The following is a 22798-nucleotide window of genomic DNA, read 5'->3' as shown; positions in this document are numbered from 1 at the left end:
TTAGCGGCGGCAGGCGGCTTTCCGTGTCAGGTCCACGAACCCGACACAACACCGCCGTTTTCCGTCAGGGCTCAATCACGCTTCAAGGCAAAGAAAGCCAGTGTTTGGAAAGACGTTCTGTCTGAGACATGTGTATTGGAGACGAGAGAGCCATGGCTTCAGTCAACATTAGCGCGTAGTACCGCTAGCGTAAGCCGCGTCCTCTCCCAGAGAGGGGAGGGGGAGTGGGCGTGGACAGATGCGTTCATTTGCATACCCGGAAGCAGGCCCAGAAACGGCCTGTTCTGAGGAGGGCTGGTGAGAGCGACTTTTTCGACCGCTGGAACGCCGAAAAAAGGATGATTTTGGGGTGAACAAATTTAAATACTATGTTTTTGGGCTTCTGAGACCTATATGACGTGACTGAAAAATAGCATAATACGGGACCTTTAATGCTTCTTCTAGTGTTCATAATGTTCTGGCTGATCAGTTTATGTATGAATATTACATATTAAGTAATTACCTGGCACGGGTACAAAGGAGGAACCAAAAGCAGAGCCACAGAATTAAGTCTTCTTTTCAGTTTATTTGACAAGCAAACAAACAACAGACAGGGGACAGGCAGAAGGTGGGTCAGAGGCAGGCGGTGGGTCGAGAGCCGGGGAATCCAAACGAGACCAGTAGGACGAAGGCTGAAGACGTAGTTGGGGACGGACAGCGAGTCAGACATCCAGGGCACAGACTGTGAGACGTGGTCAGGGGAAGGCTGGTCGTTTCCGGGGACAGAGGACAGGCAGGCTTGGTCAGACGGGCAGGCAGGTCGGGAATACAGGCGGTCAAGTCAGGACGAGCAGGGTCAGGATCAGAGGTTCAGACTTAAGAAAATGCTGGAGAGTTAAACACGGAGGTAGAACAATCTGGCAACTGAACAGAGGACAGAGGAGTGAATATATAGGCCTAGCTTAATGGGCTTCAGCTGAGCTGAACAGGTGAACACAGTTAACTGATGAGGAGGTGTGGCTGAGAGGGAGAGAGAGAAAGAGAGAGAGAGAAAGAGACAGGGATGTGACATTACCTTTGAAATAAAACCACTTTCCCTATGTTTCTTCCAGGTTAATTGAAGAGCTGAAACAGCAGAACCCAGACTTCCCTGATGTTGCTAGTGGAATCTATGTGCACGAGGTTGTTCCTCACTCACCGGCACAGAAGTAGGCTTCATTCATTTCTTTTTTTTTTTTATACCCGTCACCACCACCTCTCTTCAGAGGACAACTTTATTTTTAATTACAGTTTGTGTTTAAATAACAATCTCCAACTTCACTTTCACATGTTCTGTATGCATATACAAAGAGGGAGGACTCATATAGACGAAAGTGTACAGGGACAGTCCTGTCAACCTTTATTTAATTCAAAGAGATTTACAAACTATAACAAAGCACTTGCCCTAAAGTCCTATAACTAACTAACTAACTAACTAACTAACTAACTAACTATCTATCTATCTATCTATCTATCTATCTATCTATCTATCTATCTATCTATCTATATATATATATATATGTGTATATATATATATATATATATATATATATATATATATATATATATATAATATACCAACCCCACCCATAAAAATATACATATTTATTTACATACATATAAATGCAAATACCCATAATTATACCCATATTCACAATAGCAAACAATTAAAAAATACATACATACACATTTATACATATATACAGGGTGCGATTTGTTGGGGGGATGGGAGGGATTAACCCCCCCTCTGGTTTTTACATCAGTACTTCTGCTCGATGAATTTCATCCTCTGGGGAGGGCAATCAGCCAGTTGTGATAATAGGCAGGTTGTGATAGTTTTCTGACACCTATATCCTACATTACTATCACTAATGTTCACCTGAACCGAACTGTTGGCAGTCTCAGAATTTGCAAACGTCCCTATGCACTGGGGCACTGTAAAATGGGGGGGTTAACGTGACAAATTCATGAAGCCCAGCATTTGTGTGTCCAGTGGATACCGGTTAGAAGTTGTGAAAATTTCGTGTAAGATCTGCGGTATAATAGAGGAATAGAACTCAGGAATTGGATGTTGAAAGTACGTAAAGTCTCACTTTTGTTTCACGCCAGTGTTAGTTACGGAATGCACCCCCATGTGTATAACTGCTGCCCACCCCCCAATCCGCCAAAAAAGAAAAAAAAAAATTGCACCCTGCATATATACACACATCCTCCTGACACCCAGCAATGCATTTTTGTCCTCTGTAGGGGACAAAAGTTTGACAGTTTTACTTAACAAATGCTGTCTATTGCAAAGGACATTCCATTAAAAAATTAGTAAATAAAAAAATAATAATTTTATAAATGAATCTGAAAAAACTGTTGCATTATGCAGTTTCCAATCAAGACAATTGTTTAATATAAAAAAGCTAAAATTTTTACTTTCCTGGGTGTCAGGAGGATATGCACATAAACACACACATTTTCTTTTTTAAAATGAGAAGAGGCTCAGAAGTCTAGAATGTTCCATGGAAGTATCTGTGATCTGTCTGATGTTCTTCTTCTGTGTAGTTTGGTCAGAATGTGTTAAACCACAGCATGAATTTAATATACATTTTTTATACAACACTGAATACTTTTACATATCACCATCTGTACCCTGGTTTGTCTCTAGAGGTGGAATCAAAGATGGAGACATTATCGTGAAGCTGAACGGTAAACCTCTGCTGACCACTGCTGACCTGCAGGGGGCGCTGCAGGAGGAGACGGCCCTGCTGCTGGAGGTGAGGAGGGACAACGACGACCTGCTGTTTAACATTGAACCTGATGTGATCATGCAGTAGACGGTGGAAGGTGACTGCACTCAGGCTGATTCAGACCCACATCGAAGGCCTGTTTCTGTGAAAGGCCGTATCCATGGGAACTCTGCACCAGCGTTTTTAAATGACCCTCCTGTTTATTTAACTTGACTCTCACCGAAGTTAAAGGAGCATCGCAGTATTGAGGATTTAAAGCTGTGCCTCCCACCTGCTGAGGACAGGTGGACCGTGGACCAGGTACAGACTGGTACAAGATCTAAACCCTGCTAACATATGTTCAATACTGTCTCGCTTTGGTTGCACGTTTTTATCCAATAAAAAAATCACAATAAAAATACAACCTTAAAGGGGTTTTATGTAGTATTGATATTTTAAGATAGCAAAAGCAGGGGAAGTCATATAAAAGAACACACCTAGAACCAAAACCACCAACAAATCAATGCTATGTATCCACAGACTGTATCACTCACTGAATAATATCTAAAGATCAATGTTTACACACATCTGTTTTATGGAATCAAGTTTTATTCTTGTAACGAAAACCCATTTTGACAGACGACACCACGTCTAACAGTCTTTATGTGCTGCATCAGCTGATAGTTTACATTATAGCTTTGTTAGCTTAGCTCTGTTAGCTTAGATGTGTTAGCTTAGCTCTGTTTTTAGACTGAAAACAGCCACGGTTAAACCATTAATCACCTGTTTTCTGTCTGGTTTGTGTTGTCAGTAGCTGAACTAAAGATCTGTTTGGAATCGAACAGAACTGTCACATTAATGAAACTAGAAAAGCACTTGGAGAGCGCAGACCTCCGCCAAGGCAGATCAGTGTCCCCCCCCCGATCACCACCAATATTTAATCATTTGTTCCTTGTGCCAGTGTCAACATTTCTTGAAAATTTCATCCAAATCCATCCATAACTTTTTGAGTTATCTTGTTAACAGTCAAACAAACCCCGATGAAAACATAACCTCTGCTGTTATACTTGGCAGAGGTAATAAATTAAACAAGATATTATTATAAGCTACGGGTGTATCAAATTGGAGGCTAATGGGAGTCGTTTTGAATTTTTTATGAATTTTCGAAAATTGCTCAATGATGAGAGATAGGAAAATTTGAGATTTTGTGACCTTGAACGTTGGCCTACTTGGCCCAAAATTTAATGGGTTCATCCCAGGGCCTAGGCCTATCTGTGGGTACAATTTGGTAAAGATGGTTGTCGTAGTTTTCCTGTAAAGTTGTAAACAAACAAACACACAAACAAACAAACACACAAAGCAAAGTGATCACAATACCTCCTGGCGGAGGTAATCACATTGGAGTTACTATGAAAGAATAAGTACCCTGAACATGATTCAATTACTTAATTGTCAAAGAATATCTTTGAATAGTAACAGTACAAAAAAATCAGGTTGGTGCATCAATTAAACATTAAATACCCTGGATATGAGTTAAATACTGTCACACTATGCAATAAATTGATATGAAGGTAACTAGAAAATTATGTGTTGCATTAACACGATTCTTTCAAGCATTCTGATTTGAATTAAATGCGTTGACTTTACATGCACTAGTTCATAGAAACAAAGTGAAAAAGCATGTCAGATCTCCTCATTCTAATCATGTAGGACCGATGTCCACAATAAACTCAAGTAAACTCAAAGAATCTTTTTTTTTTTCAGTGCAGATTAGTCCGAAACAAGGATCGGCAAATGACAACTTAGCAAAGATAACAACATCGCATATTAGAAACACTGTGATTTCATCATCAGAGTCCTTTCTGTTCATTTTACAGCTGTGTCCAGTGGTGAAAACAACAGTGCTTCAGCTTTTCATCACGTGGTCACTTTCTTTGATTCAAAAAGGTGTTTCTTTATGGTTCTCATCCCTTCTGACATATTGAACAAAGATCCCATTGCATTAGTTTTCTTCCCCATGACTGACGAAGTGACTCACTACTTCTTCTAGTGGTCACATAAATACATTCCCATGTCTGTTAGTGTAAATATATTAATTTCATGTCTCTACAATTCAATACATCAGCATCTTTTGGCAAAATTTCATAATTTCATTGCTTATTCCAAATGCTCCAGTGACAATTTCGGTAATTTTTTAATATTTGAGAGTAAAAATACTACATGTAGCCCCTTTAAAAGGAAGCAAAAATAGACTGAATAATGTTAACATCTAATATGAGAGATGGAAGTTCAAAAAAAAAAAATAAAAAAGCTAAAGTGATAAATTATCAAGTATTTGCTTTTTAGCTCACAGCCTATCATTCAAGGAAAAAAGTAACATTGGAGTATTTTTTGTTTCACATACTGTATTTCCATCATATTTGTTGCTTCCACCTCTCATCAGAAGGTCACAGTTGTCTCTGTATTTGCCATATCATCCATGAAAGATGTGATTATCAAACGGTTACCCAACAGTCAGTGTGGTGTCGCTTGTTCTAATGATATTTGCTGTATGTTGAATTTTTTTTATTTTAGGAATCATGCCAGTGTTTTATGGGACAAATGTGCTCAGCTAAGTCAGCCTCCAAAACCTCATTGGGTTTAGGTATGAAAATGGTTTGATTAAATGATCATGAATATAAACCAGGCAGCTTCAGCCCAAAAGTTTGTGGTGGAAAAAAGTCTTAAATCCTCAATCTGTGCTCAATTTGTGCTGCATAGTTTTAACGTGACCCATGACAGAAATGCACCATATCCACATCCAATAGAGTCAGTAGCTTCAGCCGTCACCACTTTCTACAGGGTATATATATAAAAAAAACTATACATTTTGAAAAAAATTACCCTCAGTTCTGCATTTGATCATTTTTGGAATTTTCTTTCATGGACGTCAGTAGGTAGGGGATCGGTGGACATTTGTTTAAATTTACAGACCCAGGTTTTCATGCATGAGTGAGCAGGGGCAAATTGCACAATCCAAGTTAAAACTGGTTTGCGCAAAGTAGCGGTGGGATTTAAATCCAATCAGAGGTCATGGGAGGGAACAATGGGCTTCCATCTTGTTTTCCACAAAATTTACAAACAATTAACAAATCCACAAATCAACATTGAAAGGCAGGAACAGCTGCCACGGGTAAAGAAATGAAATTGACATGGTGTCCAAAGCGTTAATGCTGTAACCTGGCAATTTTGTGAAAAACAAGATGGATGCCCATTGTCCCCTCCCATGACGTTTGATTGGATTTAAATCCACTCTTTAGGTGATTCTGTCTTATTTTAAGTATGATGAGATATTCTGACTAGAAATGAGAAAAATACACTTGGTAAGATTTTGTTTTTTTCCAATGCTCCTCTCACATGACATATTTCCAGCTACTCACGAGCACATTTTTCCTCATCTAATATCCACTTTATTACTAATTTTTTGGGGTTTTATTTTGAATACAGTAACTATCAGGCCAGTATTATATTTACACACTTATGATTTGTTTATGATCATTTTCAAATGCAATTTTTTTTGCTTCTGGTACGAATATTTAACATTTATCATCTGGCAGCACTGAGCCTCACAAATGATCTCTAATGATGCTAATTGTCCTTGATCTGCCTTTGTCTCAACACTAGGCTTTCACTGTGTAAAGCTGAAAAGATATTTTGATGTCTGTCTTGCATAACTGTCTAATATGCTATGCTAACTGTTAGTAGCATTAAGAAGTGGTGGATTCTTAAAATGCATTAGTCTAAGCACATTTTATTCTACAGTTTCTCTTGCAGAAATCTTATTACTGATTCCTCTGTTTAGATTTAGATGTTAATTACCTGTATTTTAGTACCTGCTTCAGCACTTGTAGGTATAGATCAATGAAATTCCAATATTTACTCTCAATAGCACAGTCTTATGGTAATGAATTTGGTTCTTTAGGTGCTAGATGTTCCACTTTCTTCAAAAGCTACTAATAGTAACACTACAAGGAATGCATTTATCTGCCCATTCTATGCAGAAGGTGCACACAAACTAAAGTGCAGCAGAAACTAGATTAATAATAGTGAGAATGAACCCAAATAAAGAGTGAAAAGAGGCTCCTTGAACTGCAGAGCTGAGCATATGGACACTGTGAACATCTACCGTCAGAAGCAGCTCTGGTATCCGTTGCTTGATTAGTTAGTTTGTTACTGAAGTACAGACCAACCTGTCTCTCTACTGGTTAGTGAGATCAAACTCAACATCTACTGAAGTGCAAGATTTCATGGCAAATGTAAAACACGCCCTAAATGTGAGATCTTTTCTTTAAAGAGGAACTATGTAAGATTTTACCGTTTTGGTTCTTTTTTGTGGTTTTTCTAGCATTTTTCTATATGGAGCTCCCCCTACAGTTTTGAAGTATATATCCACTGTCGTAAAACCCATTGTTACCCCCCCCCCCGACCATGTGCATTTCTTTTCAATGAAGCCGGCCAGCTTAAGAGCTAACAGGCTAACAAACATTAGCAGCTCTCACCTGTCACCATGTCCTGGCCCCGTTAGCGATTAGCATGCTGTCATCCCAGGGCTAACATTTATAACAACAACAAACATTAGAAGCTTCCACCTGTCACCATATCCTGGCCCTGTTAGCAATTAGCGCGCTATCATCGGGGAGCAAACATTTATAACAACATTCTTTTTGTAACAAATCATGTAACCATCACAATTCCCTCAAAGCTGTTTAATTAAGGTAAAAATGTGACATAGTTCCCCTTTAACCAATACTCGACTGACATCAGTGGGTTATTTAAGTGAATACACATTATTTGTGTCTACATTTCCAGTGTGGGAGAAGATAACACTGTTGACTTTGTAACTGTGTCTTTAACCCTTTAACCTCTGAGACATTGTTTTTTGACATCTGCTAAACTCCAAAAAGCAGTTATATGGTCAAAATGTGGAAAAACACAGTAAAAAAAATAAAGTAAAATCACCACAACACTGCAAATAACAGTAAAAACACAAGGAAACGGTGTAAAAAAAAAAAAAAAGTCCAAACCATCTATTTTTTTTTTTTTTTAAATCAATTTTTAAAATTTATTTTCATTGTGAATTTCCAAAAGTGTAATACAAAAAAAAGAAACAAATTCACATTTTATGATAAAAGATTTTGTAACACACAAAGTATAGCACCGCCCCAGAACCAATGGCGACCCCCATACCAACCCAACCTGCATCTCAAAAATGCGCAAAACCACTAATAATAACAAATACATGTATATAGATGAAAATGAATTTAATTTGCAGATATAAACAGATAGGTGATCAGTATCATAGACAATTATGTTGCATTGTTTCTTTAACGATAATGCAAACACCATCCCACATACTAAGGGTTTTTCGACTGGCTGCATGCATCCAGGCCACTGACCTCTCCATCATAATTATATCTAGAAAATAACTGGTCCATTGTTGCCCGAACCGTCCATTTTTATAATGAGTCGGTCTTACTCACTGTGTTTTGCCCCCATTCCACAGGCAGTGGGGGGTGCATTGAGCATGCTCAGATGTCTATGGAAAGCACAAGCTCTATTCTATCAGCATGTTTTGCTAATTTTCTTCATAATGGTCACCACAGACACGTTAGGGGTTAAAGGGTTAACACCACAGTACACACACACTCTATGTTCAACATCGTCATGTTATCTCTGCTTTATAATCGATGCTGTACTTTGTCATATCATAATCAAATGTGAACGGACTGTGTGTTGACGTGGTTTAACTCATGTACTCTCTGCTGGAATGAGGAGTAGATTTTATTAATTCTTCACTAGTTGCTTTTCCACTGACCCTCAAATTACACGAATGTAACTTCCGCATAAAAATTTACGTAATGGAAAAATGACAATTTTGCCAAAATACTATTTTTCAATTAAATGTTTTTGCGCTGGCAAGAGGTGGTTTTTTCAGGTGTAGCGCAATTGGTATATCACTCCAAAAATGCAATGGAAAGACCTTTTTCCGCAACTAGAGTCAGGTGATTTAAAAAAAAAAAAGCAGATGTTGATGGACGTTACAACAAGTGAAGAAGAGTTTTAAAAGAAACATGTCGTGGTATGTGTGGACACACCAGGAAACCCAAACATTTTTTTGATTTATTACAAGATAGAGGGGTAATATATAATAATAATGAATATATCTGTAAATCAACACAATTTTTACCTTTGTCGCCATGTTTATGGAATGACTTCTCATGTCATCTTGCGATAATATATAAACAAATCAGCACATTTGTGATTTGGTGGAAAAACCGACATTACGCACTTCTGTGTTTTTCGACATTTAGTAAATATGGGTAAAGTTTTGCACAGATGTCAAATGGAAAAGCGACTACTGTTGTAATTCACGTGTGTTTGTGCTTTTTATAATGACATCCAGACCTAAATGTTTACATGTGAAGCACTCATCTACATCAGCTTTTGGAAGAAACTTTTCCCACTGAATAAAGTTTTTTTTTTTTTTTTCCTTTTACAACACATAAAATGTTTATTACAGCTAATCTTGTTGTTGTTTGAATTCCAAAATAGGCCACATTTTGGAATCTGGGTCACAGCAAATGCATGATGGGAACATTAAAGAGCTATTCAGACATGGAGTATAATACCTGACTGTGTGAAAGCAGGCTGAACTCTGCTTGTAGCCGTCATAAACATTCCTGAATGGAAACAAGGCTCGTGTCCTGGAATGCAGTGAAAACAACACAGAGGAAAGTCTTCTTGGGGTTCACTGAGAAAGTTTCTGCAGATGTTGAACAGTTTTAACCACAACTGTTCTTAGACAGTTCATGACAGGTCAGAGAGTATTTTTAACCAGAAATATTGAGGTCATGAGTGACTGAAATGTCTTTTTCATCAGTGTCAAACTGGTTTACTCAGATTTTCCCTCAGACATCCCATCTACTAACAGGTCAGCTCATTTCTGTTTGTCTGTACATTCATGCCTAGAAACAAATATTGAGCTATCAGTGAATTAGACTCTATATTTAACTTTTCTTAAGTGATTTATCACCATTTATTGTAACAGTATCCCCCTTATTTTGCGTTTTTTCAGTGTAAATTATGTATTTTCCTGTATTTAATTCACTGATCATGTAGCTGTTCATAAGAGCTCTGATTAAAGTTGAAGGTTATTATATGAGAAACAGAAAAACTGAAGAAAAAGTGACTTTTTCAGCAAAGATATCAATAACAAGTGTTTCCATCCACAGTCATTGATCCAACTCCATAGGTTTTACTGGTGAATCAATGTTGTAGAAGATGACGGTGTTTCCATAGACACACTAGGGTCAAGTCATGCGCCTATTGACTTTGAATCAAAAAATTAGAATTGAGATAATTTCAAACTTTTTGTAGTTCAATAGTATAACATCTTAAGTTTCTAAATCCATTAAAATTTTTGCTAAAAAAGGATTTTCAAGGAAATTACAGAACTTTTTATATGAACTAAATTCAGTCCCTCGGAAAGTTCTCCAAGAATGAATAATAACATAACTTATCAATGCTATAATTTGAAATCTCAGTCATATATTTCTGTTTTCAGTATAGTTTTATGACCTTTTACACACCCTTTATGCAAACAGTTAAGTAGGAAGGACCTGTTGAGACCAGTAAAGAATGATACAGCCACATTTCTTTGTATCTCACGTTATATTGAGTTGTATTAAAATACACTGCAAGGTTATTATCGTAAAAGAAAACTAACAAAATGACAAAAACTAGAATTGACAAAACGTTTTCCTTAACTGAAATAAATAAAAATTGTAATTAAGAGAAAAAACGATAACTGAAACTGTGTTGTGTGCTTACAAAACTAAAGCGTATAAAAATTATGGATAAAATTCCCTTCGTTTTCGTCTTTGTCAATGTTGGATTGATATGAAATCGATTTATTTCGCTCGAGCAATTTTAGCATAGAGCACTTCATGGTCCGTCACTTCCTGTTACTTTTTGTTTAGAGTCGGCTTCTCATCCCCACTCTACCTGGAAACATGGAGACTACAGTTGCAAGAAAGCAGCAGAGTCCTGTCTGGGATTTATTTGAATACGACGGCCAGTGTGTCCATCCACTGACATTGATCCAACTCCATGGGTTTTACTGGTGAATCAGTGTTGTAGAAGATGATGGTGTTGCCACGGTAATTATGGAGCCTCTGAACATCCAAATAGGTCATATCTGATGACTATGAAAAGATGACAAACTGTATTTTACACCAATTATTTACATGTATTGATAGGATTAATGGATCAACAGGTATTAAACAGTTTAGATCAGCAGATGATTTTGGTCGCCGGTGGCTGTTTTCTGTCTTTATGGGTTAAAGGAGTGATATTTTACTTTTTTAAATGGAATTATGCATTTTCAAACATTTCCCTGTGGTCTACATAACCTGTAAATGCTCTGCTTAGGTCTGAATTCTTCATTAACTCAACTCCACAGGTCCATCTTCAACCCTATTTCTAAGTAATGACACCAGAAAGGTGTTGACTGGTAACTTTCTAAAGTTACCAGTTACCATGGGTTAAATTAACCCATATGGATTTATCATTTACACTGTCAGAGTTTCTCCTTTAACTCAAACTGAGTTAAATTAACACCATGAAAGTAACAAAAATAACACTCATTTTACTCAATTTTCACTCTGAAAGTAGTGTGTTTATTTTAATCATAAAAAAGTGAATCCATTAAAAATGACTTAAAATTCAATGTGAACAGGATGATTCAAAGAAAGCTGATGCATTTTTTTTAGAAAATTTATTTTTCCTCCTTTTGCTCTCTGACAGTGACAGTCTGATAGAAATTGCACAGGTTCACCTGGTTTGAAATGCAGGGGCCAGGCAAATTAACACTGGAGAGACACAAAACAACACTTCTGCCGAGGTAATTTCCACAGGCTTGGCTAACTCTTTTCATTAACCCCAACTCTGAGTGACATTTAACTCACAGTGAGTTAAAACTACACTTTGAGAGTGAAAATTGACTCTCAAATGTTTAACCCTGAAATTTCAACTCTCCAATTTTTGCTGTGTTTACATGTATTAATAGGATTAATGGATCAACAGGTATTAAACAGTTTAGTTCAGTAGATGGTTTTGGTCACTGGTGGCTGTTTGGTGTTTATGGGTTAATCCAGTGTTTTTCAACCTTGGGGTCGGGACTCCACATGGGGTCACCTGGAATTCAAATGGGGTCGCCTGAAATTTCTAATAACTGATAAAAAAAGAAAAAAAAAAGAAAAAAAAAACTTAATGACAAAAAAATATATAGTGAGTTGACAGAAACAATTCCAATCCATAACAGACATGACAAACTGTGAAGCTGAAACTGAAGCACTGTGGTTCTGTTTATCTTTCAAATGTTCATTGTGGTCAGTTTCAGATGCTACAGCTCTTTCATAATTCATAGTTTGAGTTCTTGTTTGTTCAGTATTAATTGTCAGCCTTGTAAATCCAAGCTAGGCTAACTGTACATATCCTGACCCGGGAAAATCAAATTCTGACTTTGTGCTGTGGTGGGAAAATCTGTCCATTGAGAACTCAAGAGTTAAAACTGGTCTTTGGTATGAGTTTAGTTTGCTTGCCCCCTGAACAAGTTGTGGGAGAGAGTAAGTGAGAATGGAACAGTACGCACAGAAGAAGATAGGACAATGAAAAAAGCAAGGTTACAGTCTTTGACAGCTGACAAGTGGTCGAACGTCATGAGATAATCAAGGGTTCTGTGGGAGGGGTCAGGATGGGTTCAGAGGCCCTTCATATGGAGGGAAACATTGAAGGGGTGATTTGATGGTGCCCATGTATGTCAGCAGGAGATGCTTTGTGTTCCCTGATACACACGACGGCTACTGTCCTTGATAACAGAGAATGTGCTGTGCAATTAGATACAGATAGTGTGTGTTTTGACCATGTGGTTTGAAGTTAGTTAGGAATTGTACAAGTGACATAAGTTAGCCCAGTTAGATAGGAATTACATGAGTGATATGGTTTTGATTGTTACTCAAGTGATATACAGGGTGTATATATAAAAAAAAAACCTATACATTCTGAAAAAATTACCCCCAGTTCCACATTTGATAATTTTTGGAATTTTCTTTTATGGATGTCAGTAGGTAGGGGATTGGTGGATATTTGTCCAAATTTACAGACCCAGGTTTTCATGCATGAGTGAGCAGGGGCAAATTGTGCAATCCAAGTTAAAACTGGTTTGCGTGAAGTAGCGGTGGGATTTAAATCCAATCAAAGGTCATGGGAGGGGACAATGGGCATCCATCTTGTTTTCCACAAAATTTCCAGGTTACAGCATTAACACTTTGGCCACCATGTCAATTTCATTTCTTTACCCATGGCAGCTGTTCCTGCCTTTCAAAGTTCATTCAACATGTTTAGGCCTGAAAATGTCACTGAGGACAGGACAAGTTAGGGTTAGGGTTAACCTAGTGGTGATTTCTCATAGACCGCAAGGGAAGCCCGGCTTCCCCTAAAATTATGAAAATTAAATGGTTAAATATGTACAGTTGTGTTGACATTTCATCGACTACAAATGTGTTAGAACACGTTCATCTCACAGATGAGTTCGTTCAGAATCAGCTTTATCACAAATCAGCAGACTCTATGTTGTTCACTTCTCATACATTCCTGTTGCGCTGTTTTCTCATTCGATCTCTGCTCAGTGCATTTGCCCGTAGACGCTCTGCGTCCATGCACTTCAATGGGACTGAGTGGAACAGTTTTTTTCATTGCCTCAAAACTGGACGGTAATTGGATAAATGCCACGATGTTGTCCCGCCCCCGGACGCTTGGCGTCTCTGGGGGTGAATGGAGCTGTGGGCGGAGCTCGGCCGGGCTGGATGCTGGGCTTCCACGTGCTGATTGGAGGATCAGTCGAAAGGCTGAATCCCGTTTGATTGACAGCTAATTTCAGATGTACTCCTTCACTGACACAGTTCAGTTTAATACCGTCGTGCATTCTGCTGTGAAATCGAGAGAGAAACCACTACGAAATCACTTGTTCATTTCTTGCACTGTAAATAAAACACACTCATTGTACTTTCTTGTTTCAATTTAACATAATTTCAGTGTTTTCTTGTTTAGTTGGTACGATAAGGTCACTGACCATTTTCTTAAAAAGGAACGGAGGGACGAATTTATGTTTAAATAACTTGACTTTTTTTTTTTTTTTTTTTGATGTAAGCCGACAATGAGCTTCCGCTCTCTGAAAGATGAGCAGCCGCCAGTGGGTTAACCCTAACCCTAACCAAAGTGTTAATGCTGTCACCTGGCAATCCCACCCGGTTCAATTAATGATCAGCTCATCATCAAGCTCTGCAGAAGAATGATAACAATGTAATGGCTTCCAGGTGTGATGGAAAAGGGAACTATCTAAAACATGGTGGATTCCAGCCCTTCACAACCGGAGCTGAATACTCCTGGGTTAAATGCACACAAACATTTATTCTGAAAGTCACTAAAATGACCAGATAATAGTGTGATAACTCTATATATTTTCAAAAGTGAGAGTGAGGGGATGTAGCTCAGTGGTAGAGCACATGCTTTGCATGTATGGGGTCCTGGGTTCAATCCCCAGCATCTCCATTGATGAGCAGTTTTCTGTGAGATTAATGAAATAATCTGAGTAATTACAGTGATCAGATTTTCATCCAGGCTTGAATTTCTCTGAATATCACATACTTTGAGTCCAGTTTGAACATTTTGTGTAACTGTATCTGAAAGATAGCAGCTGAAAAGTAATAAAAGAGAAGAGAACAGAAGAAAATAGAATAGAACAGAATAGAACAGAATAGAAGAGAAGAGAAGAGAAGAGAAGAGAAGAGAAGAGAAGAGAAGAGAAGAGAAGAGAAGAGAAGAGAAGAGAACAAAATAGAATAGAATAGAATAGAATAGAATAGAATAGAATGAAGTGGACTTAAACTACATTTAATTATATAAATAATCAAAACTGTACATGTTTTTTTAGAGACATTGATAAAAATCCTCTTCTGCTTGAACTTGTGTATTACTGGTTCTAGTCGAAGCAGATTTTCCACAGTAACAGAACACACACCAGACGTGGCAGCTATTATCAGCATATGTTTAGTCATAGATTTAGATGAAAAACCTCCGTCTGAGCTACCTCAGCCACTCCACCATAATGTAGATCTGGACCTTTGTCAAAGCATGTAAGCATTTTTTTTTTTTTTTATTACAGTGTAAAAAACTATTTCTGTTGTCTCCTAACAGTAAAGTGCAGCCATGTTTCCATGAGCCAGTGCCTCTTTAATTAGAGACCGCGTTAGTCGTTTGGACCTAAAAACACAGTTTGGGTGAGTGCAGGGAGCCTCGGTATGGGTAAAGCAGACATGGTCGTGCTGAGTTGTTCTGTGGTGGGTTCAAACAGACATGATGTGGGGATGCAGCGGCTGTAAATATAGAATACCAGTCAAATGAATGAGTGTGGGCACACGAGACCATGATAATATGCTTTTCACTGGCTGCAACTCGCTTTTTGACGTGGTTTCATGTGAGCCAAGTATCAGGCCTTACAAACAGCTGGGTCTGCAGTTAAAATAGTGTAATATCACTTTAATTCAGGCTAAACCTCAAAGACATAACCAGCCACTAAAAGCATCAACTGTTTAAACTAAAATGTGTAATAACTTTTCAACTGTTAATTCTATCAATGCATTGAAATAATTCAGGTAAAACATCTGCTATGACCCATTCAGACAGTCGGAGGTGCTGTTTCGATATATTATTTATTTATTTATTGGATCATTTTTTAAAATTTATTTTCATTGTGCATCTCAGAAATACAATGCAAAAGAAAAAGAAAGAAATTCACATTTTATGATATAAGATTTTGTGACACACAAAGTATAAACCCCCCCCAGGACCAAAGGCGACCCACATACCAACCCAACCTGGATCTCAAAATGCGAAAACCAACTAATAAAAACTAACACACGTATATAGATGAAAGAGAATATAATTTACAGATAAAAACAGAATAGTGATCAGGAAAGTCATAGACAATGATGTTGCACTCTTTCTTTAACCATAATATAAACACCATCCCACATACTAAGTGTTTTTCGACTGGCTGCATGCATCTGGGCCACTGACCTCTCCATCAAAACTATATCAAGTAATAACCATTGTTGCCGTGAAAAAGTATGAGGCAGACATAATATTTATTGAATTTATTCTTTTTTTGCACAGTTATTTTTATTGAGTATTTTACAGCAATATTGCAAAAAATATCTAAACAATAGGAACTGTTGTTTTTATACAGAACAAAACACATACAAAACACACATACAGCAAAACAAACCAACAAAACAACCAAACAAGCAAAAAAAAAAAAAAAAAAAAAAAAATCACAATGCAAACCACCTATCGTCTTGAACAAATGTAACAGAGTTTGTTAGATGCAAGTTTACATTTAAACATAGGTACAAAATATCACCAAAAGAAGAGGAAAAAGAAATAAAAGGAAGTATATATACATACATACATACATATATCTATACGTGCATACACATAGTTTATTCTGAGCTTTTTTTAACATCTGCATGTTGAGTCAATTAAAAAAAAGTAAAATACCTGATTTTCACTGAAAAATTAGAACCAGAATAGACTTTATTGTTATTATGCAGTTGTATGCAACAGAATTAGGGTGCTCAATACAGTACAGTGACATAAAAGATGAGAATTCACAGTATTATTAAATAAATAAATGAATAAATAAATAAATGGAAGAAACTGTAAAATAGACATAGTGTACATAAGTATTGCATTACAAATGAGATATAGTATTGCACATGAGGTGTAGTATTGCAAAAATACTACATCATTAGTAACATAAAATTTAAAAAAAAAAAAAAAAAGGGAAAATGCAGAGGATTGAAATAAAAGCAAATAAAAAAACACACACAAAAAAAGGAAAATGCAGAGGATTGAAATTAAAAAAAAAAAAAAAAATCACACAGGGACGTTTACATGTGGGGAAAAAAATGTTCTGAAGGTGCTACAACAACAGGTCCTTAAAAGGTAATGAGATGTAGATGTGTTGAATAGAATAGAATAGAATAGAATAGAATAGATCTGTCATTGTTACAGTGGCAATGAAAATCTATTTAGCAGCAAACACTTAAAGTGAAAAGACTGTTTAAAAAATATCACATAAAAGACTGAAAAATATTGGCAATATACAAAAACTACAAGATAAAATATTAAATATACAAATACTACTAAAATACTACAAAAATATACAAAAGCTAACTCTGTACTACAGATAATATGTACAACATATAAGTGTTGCACTCCAAACGAAATATAGTATTGCACATGAGGTGCAGTATTGCAAAAACACAACACCATTAGTGTCATGAAATTCAAAAAATGTAAAATATAAAGGATTGAAATAAAATAAATGGCAAAAAAAAATTACACAGGAACGTTTACATGTGGGGAAAAAAATATTCGGAAGGCGCTACAATAACAGGTCTTTAAGAGGTTGTGAATTGTAGGTGTTGTGTTGAATAGAACAGAATAATAGCATTAAGCCACCTGACGATAAAGGGTTAAAGACATAAAGTAAAGTGTGAAGGAAAGTCACGCTGTTTTTCACACTGTGCTTTATCTTCTCATATGTTGTGGTTGTATCTGAACCCTGTAAAACCTGAACCATTCAATCACTGACAGAAAATTCCAGTTCTTTGAAACTGGAGCTTTTATTGGTCCTTCTGAACAACCGAAAAAAATGTATTTATTTTTTTTCAAATATGAGTTTCAAATTTATATCATATCAATTAAGCAATCAAATTTTATTTATATAGCGCCCAAACATAACAAAAATTATCTCATGGCACTTTACATATCGAGCAGGTCGAAACCAGACTCTCATATCATATCTCGTATCATATTTGATACATCAGGTCTCTTATTATTATTGAACAAACAAAAACCTAATATAACACAAACATGGCTAACAAATTGGTAATTTCTTTTCAAAATTGTCAAAGTTCTGGATCCTTCCTCATTAATGACAGTCTTGTAGTGTCACTGGAAAGGCCTCTGGTGAATGAATTCCTCCCCCCTGGTGGATTATCTGTGTATTGCATGTATCACCTGTCCTGAAACAACACCACTAGCTTCCTGTTAAATTCTGCATCGTGTATAAAATCCTCCTTCTCACCTTCAAGCCCATAAACCCCCTCATCCCTCAGTACCTCACTAACCTCCTCCACATAAACATTCCCACACACACTCTCAGGTCGTCTTCATCCATCCGACTCACCCTCCCACCTGCCCGCTTGACCACCATGGGGTCCAGAGCCTTCAGTCGCTCAGCCCCCCCGCCTCTGGAATGCCCTCGAGGAACACATAAAAAATGCAGACTCTGTGACCACCTTCAAATCCCAGTTTAAGATTTTTCTATTCAGATTTATTCAGCGATATTTAATTTCACTTTTATCTACTGCCATTTTATGTACCTATATGTTTTATATATGTATGTGTGTATTTTTGATTGTGTTTTATTTATTTTAACAACTTTGTATGGCGACCTTGAGTGTCCTGAAAGGCATCTATAAATAAAATATATTATTATTATTATCTAATTGTATACATCAGGTTTTTCAAGACAAAAAAATACCACACTGATCATGTAGAGGGCTTCAAAACTCATGTATCAAATACGATACGTTAGGCGTAACAGGATTAAAGCAGAAACTTTGCTAAAACAGCCTTTACACAGTACTGCATATATCCTGTGGTTTGCACGAACGTACAAAAGCGATATTTGATTCAGATTAAAGAGTAAATATTCCATCCAGTAATAGTCTGGATGACAAGAAGAATTCCAGACGTACACAAACTGATTTAAGCTGATTTCTGTGTTGAGTTAAATGTGTCAGTATGGTTCTGCGCTGTGGTCAGTGTGGTTCAGATACTGTACACCACTGACTCAGTGTGTGTTCATACACACACACTATTGTATTCTGATGAGCCGTCCTGGCTTAGCGGTGATGAACGTCTGATGCGTTTGCTGTCAGTTGTTTTCATGGTGTTTCCCAGCGTGAGCAGAATCTTTGGAATGTCATTTATTACTCAGAGTCAAGAACAGTTCAGCTATAGTACAACACCAGTACGTCTAGTCCACAGGTGTCAAACATGCGGCCCGGGGGTCAAATCCGGCCGGCCAAAGGGTCCAATCTGGCCCGTAGGATGAATTTGTGAAATGCGAAAATTACTCTGAAGATATTAACAATCAATAGTGTACAAATCATTTTATTTCAGGTTCCATACATGCACATATAAACTAATTAGATCACAGTTGGGTCAGACTAGAAAAACACTGTCATAATAACCTATAAATAATGACAACTGTAGATTTTATCTTTGTTCCAGTGTAAAAAAAAAAAAAAGCAACATTTCATGAAAATGTTTACATTGACAAACTATCCTTTCACAAAAAATGTAAATAACCTGAAAAAATATGAACAACGTGAAATGTCTTGTAAATGCAATTTTATCAATATTATACCTGTTATTAACCCTTTCATGCATAGTGGTCACTACAGTGGACAGCTATTCTACAGCTGTTCTCTTGTATATTCATGGATTTTGTTGTTCTTTTCGTTGTTTTTTTTTTTTCACATATATCTTTATTAAAGTTTTAAGACACTACATATCTTTTCTGACATGAATTGGTAACATTATGTAGATCTCTCCTGAGCATAAACCCCCAGAATTACAAGCCCTCCCCAGAGTTTTCTCACAATTTATCAATAAATATATGTTTCTGTGTCAAAAATTAAACGTGTGGCGTCCAGGTGAGTGGACATTTTTGCAACTTCATGAAAAACAGGTTAATACGAATTTTTTTTTTTTCATTAATATTTTTTCTTTCTTTTTTTTTTTTCCAATTATTTTTTATTTTATTGATTTATTTTGATTTATTTTGGACATTTTTGCAACTTCATGAAAAATAGGTTAATAAGATTTTTTTTTTTTTCATTAATATTTTTTCTTTTTTTTTTTTTTTTTTCAATTATTTTTATTTTATTTATTTATTTTGATTTATTTTTCAGAAGAAAATTTTCAATCGCATTGTTTTTTTCATGCCTAAAGAGGAATAAAAACACTCAGGAAAAAATTTTGATTAAGGTTCTCATAATTTGTGCATGAAAGGGTTAAATGTTTTGTGTATTTGTAATTGTAATGTAAGTTGTAATGTACATGTGTAAATGATTAACTGATAAACTGATGCAGAATATTGTTAAAACTGTACTTGTTTTTCTTAAGACATTTCAAGTTGCTCACGTTATTCAGATTTTTAAGGAAACGATGTAAATACAAACATTATCATAATGTAATTTTACTTTTTTCACTGGTATTATTTTACTGGTCCGGCCCACTTGAGATCATACTGGGGTGAATGTGGCCCCTGAACCAAAATGAGTTTGACACCCCTGGTCTAGTGGAAAGAAATTATGTCGAATGTTTGTATTACTTCCGCCAAGGAGGTTATCATCGGGGTTTGTCTGTTTGTTTGTTTGTTTGTTTGTTCGTCTTTTAGCAAGATAACTCAAAAAGTTATGGACGGATTTGGATGTTTCATATTAAACCTAATGTCCACCACATTTGGAAGATTCAGTGACTCTGAATATCATTTTTGTAACTGATCACTGGTCAAATATACTGCACGGCCAAAAAAAAAAAAAAAAAAAGCCACACATGCAATATTTAACTGCACCTCCTGTGGTTATGATTACAGAAGACATTCACTGTCCCATCATTTTTGCCATATGTAGTGTCACAATAAGGTTCATAATATTTCCTGGTGTCCTCTTCTACAACATTAGTGGCTTTTCCATCGGACATCTGTGCAAAACTTTACCCATATTTACTAAATGTCAAAAAAAAAAAAAAAAAACAACGAAGTGCACAATGTCAGTTTTTCTATTAAATCACAAATGCGATGATTTGTTTATTTATTATCGCGAAATGACATGAGAAGTCATTCCTGCCTGTTTTGTGTCTTGGTAAATCTGATCTGTAATGCACATGTATAAGTTATAAGTTGAGACATAATACTGATAAAATTGCACTTATTTTTCTTCAGAAATTTCATTTTTTTCCCAGTTATTCACATCTTTTTTGTTTTGGACAGAAATAGTTTTATCATTTAATGTTAGCTTTTGCACTAAAAAATTTATAGTTGTCATTATTTATAGGTTATTATGCTATTATTTTACAGGTCCGGCCCACTGGAGATCAAATTGGGCTGAATGTGGCCTCTGAAAGAAAATGAGTTTGACACCCCTGATATACAGGATCAGTGAATTACATATAGGATCATACATGATTTACACTGAAAAAACACAAAATAAGGAGGATAATGTTTCAATAAATGGTGATAAATCACTACAGAAATGCTAAATAGAGAAAACATTCATGTGGGAGCGGACACAGAAGTAGCACTGGGTCTTTATGGGTTAATTATTTCCTGTTTACACTCATACATGAATCCTTTAATGGAACAGACAGATGAAACATAGTGAGCTTTTACAGTTAGAGAGGCTTAATGCGACCACGTCTGAGACAGCCCATAATACACTGTGAGGGTGTTTGGTCTGAATAACGGCTCCGTTCACAACATTCAGACAAGACAGTGCACAGTCTGACATGAGTCACACTGTTGGCCGTGATTATTAAAACAAATCACTCAGTATTTCACAACGCAGGGTGACTTGTACTCCTTCATCACTCTGTTGCAATTTGAGTAACGGCACATTTGGAAGGATGACAGATCTGTATTCAGAGATAAAGGGCCTCTGGAGGGTGGATGACCTCCATTTGGAGTTAGATACATGTGGTGAAGTTAACCCATAAAGACCCAGTGCTACTTTTATGGCAGCTCCCAATGAATTTTTCTCACTATTTAAAATTTCTTTCGTGATTTATCACCACTTATTATAATATTATCTTCTGTATTTCGTGTTTTTTCGGTATAAATCATGTATTTTCCAATATTTAATTCACTGATCATGTAGATGCTCAGATTGAAGTTGAAGATTATTCTATCAGAAACAGAGGAAACTGAAGAAAAAGTGACTTTTTTAGTAAAACATATCATTAACTGAACATAAACCCAGTGTTTCCATCCACTGTCATTGATCCAACTCCATGGGTTTTACTGGTGAATCAATGTTGTAGAAGATGACAATGTTTCCATGGTAACTACACAGTCTCTGAACGCCCAAACGGGTCATATCTGATGACCGTGAAAAAATGACAAACTGTATTTTACACCAGTTATTTACATGAATTGAGAGGATTAGTGGATCAACAGGTATTAAACAGTTTAGATCAGTAGATGGTTTTCGTTGTTGGCAGATATTTGGGTCTTTATTGATTCAACAATTGCCTCCATCATTATTTTTCATTTATCCATATAGTTGTAATAGCGTTTATTACGTAGTTCCGTAGCTGGTACAGGTTTCTTTTTTTTTTTTTTCTTAGTTACCTCCGCCAAGGAGGTTATGTTTTTGCCAGGGTTTGTTTGTCTGTTTGTCTGTCCGTTAGTGTGCAACATAACTCAAAAAGTTATGGACAGATTTGGATGAAATTTTCAGGGTTTGTTGGAAATGGGATAAGAAGAAATGATTAAATTTTGGTGGTGATCGGGGGTGGGGGGGCCCATGGGGGGGGCGCAGACCAGAAAATTTCATCAAAATCTGTCCATAACTTTTTGAGTTATGTTGCACACTAACGGACAGACAAACAGACAAACAAACCCTGGCAAAAACATAACCTCCTTGGCATGTGGGGGCCCACGGGGGGGGGGGGGCCACTGATCAGCCTTGGCGGAGGTCTGCGCTCTCCGAGTGCTTCTAGTTTAGTTTATTTTGAATATGCAACAAGACAAAATAATCTTACTTAGTGCTTAGAAATAAAACAGGTAGTAAGAAGTCATGGAAGAAAAAACAAAAACAAAACTTATACAT

The 22798-nt window shown here is 36.5% G+C and overlaps 1 protein-coding gene and 1 non-coding gene across 2 annotated transcripts in view; both read left to right on the top strand.

The window, feature by feature from the left end:
* The window catches only part of htra3b (HtrA serine peptidase 3b), a 46928-nt gene extending 43789 nt beyond the window's left edge, over positions 1–3139 (top strand). Inside the window, exons 9-10 of the mRNA XM_030161653.1 lie at positions 1092–1187; positions 2672–3139. Coding sequence (XP_030017513.1) covers positions 1092–1187; positions 2672–2840 — 265 coding nt within the window. The 3' untranslated portion in view covers positions 2841–3139. The remainder of the gene's footprint in view (positions 1–1091; positions 1188–2671) is intronic.
* Positions 3140–14309: 11170 nt separating this feature from the next.
* Positions 14310–14381, top strand: trnaa-ugc (transfer RNA alanine (anticodon UGC)). Its single transcript has one exon. It is a non-coding gene; the product is annotated as a tRNA-Ala (tRNA).
* Positions 14382–22798: the final 8417 nt, after the last annotated feature.

This window comes from Sphaeramia orbicularis, chromosome 18 (assembly GCF_902148855.1).
Source record: "Sphaeramia orbicularis chromosome 18, fSphaOr1.1, whole genome shotgun sequence".
In the NCBI taxonomy this organism is placed as follows: Eukaryota; Metazoa; Chordata; class Actinopteri; order Kurtiformes; family Apogonidae; genus Sphaeramia; species Sphaeramia orbicularis.
This window is presented reverse-complemented; position numbering and strand designations above follow the sequence as displayed.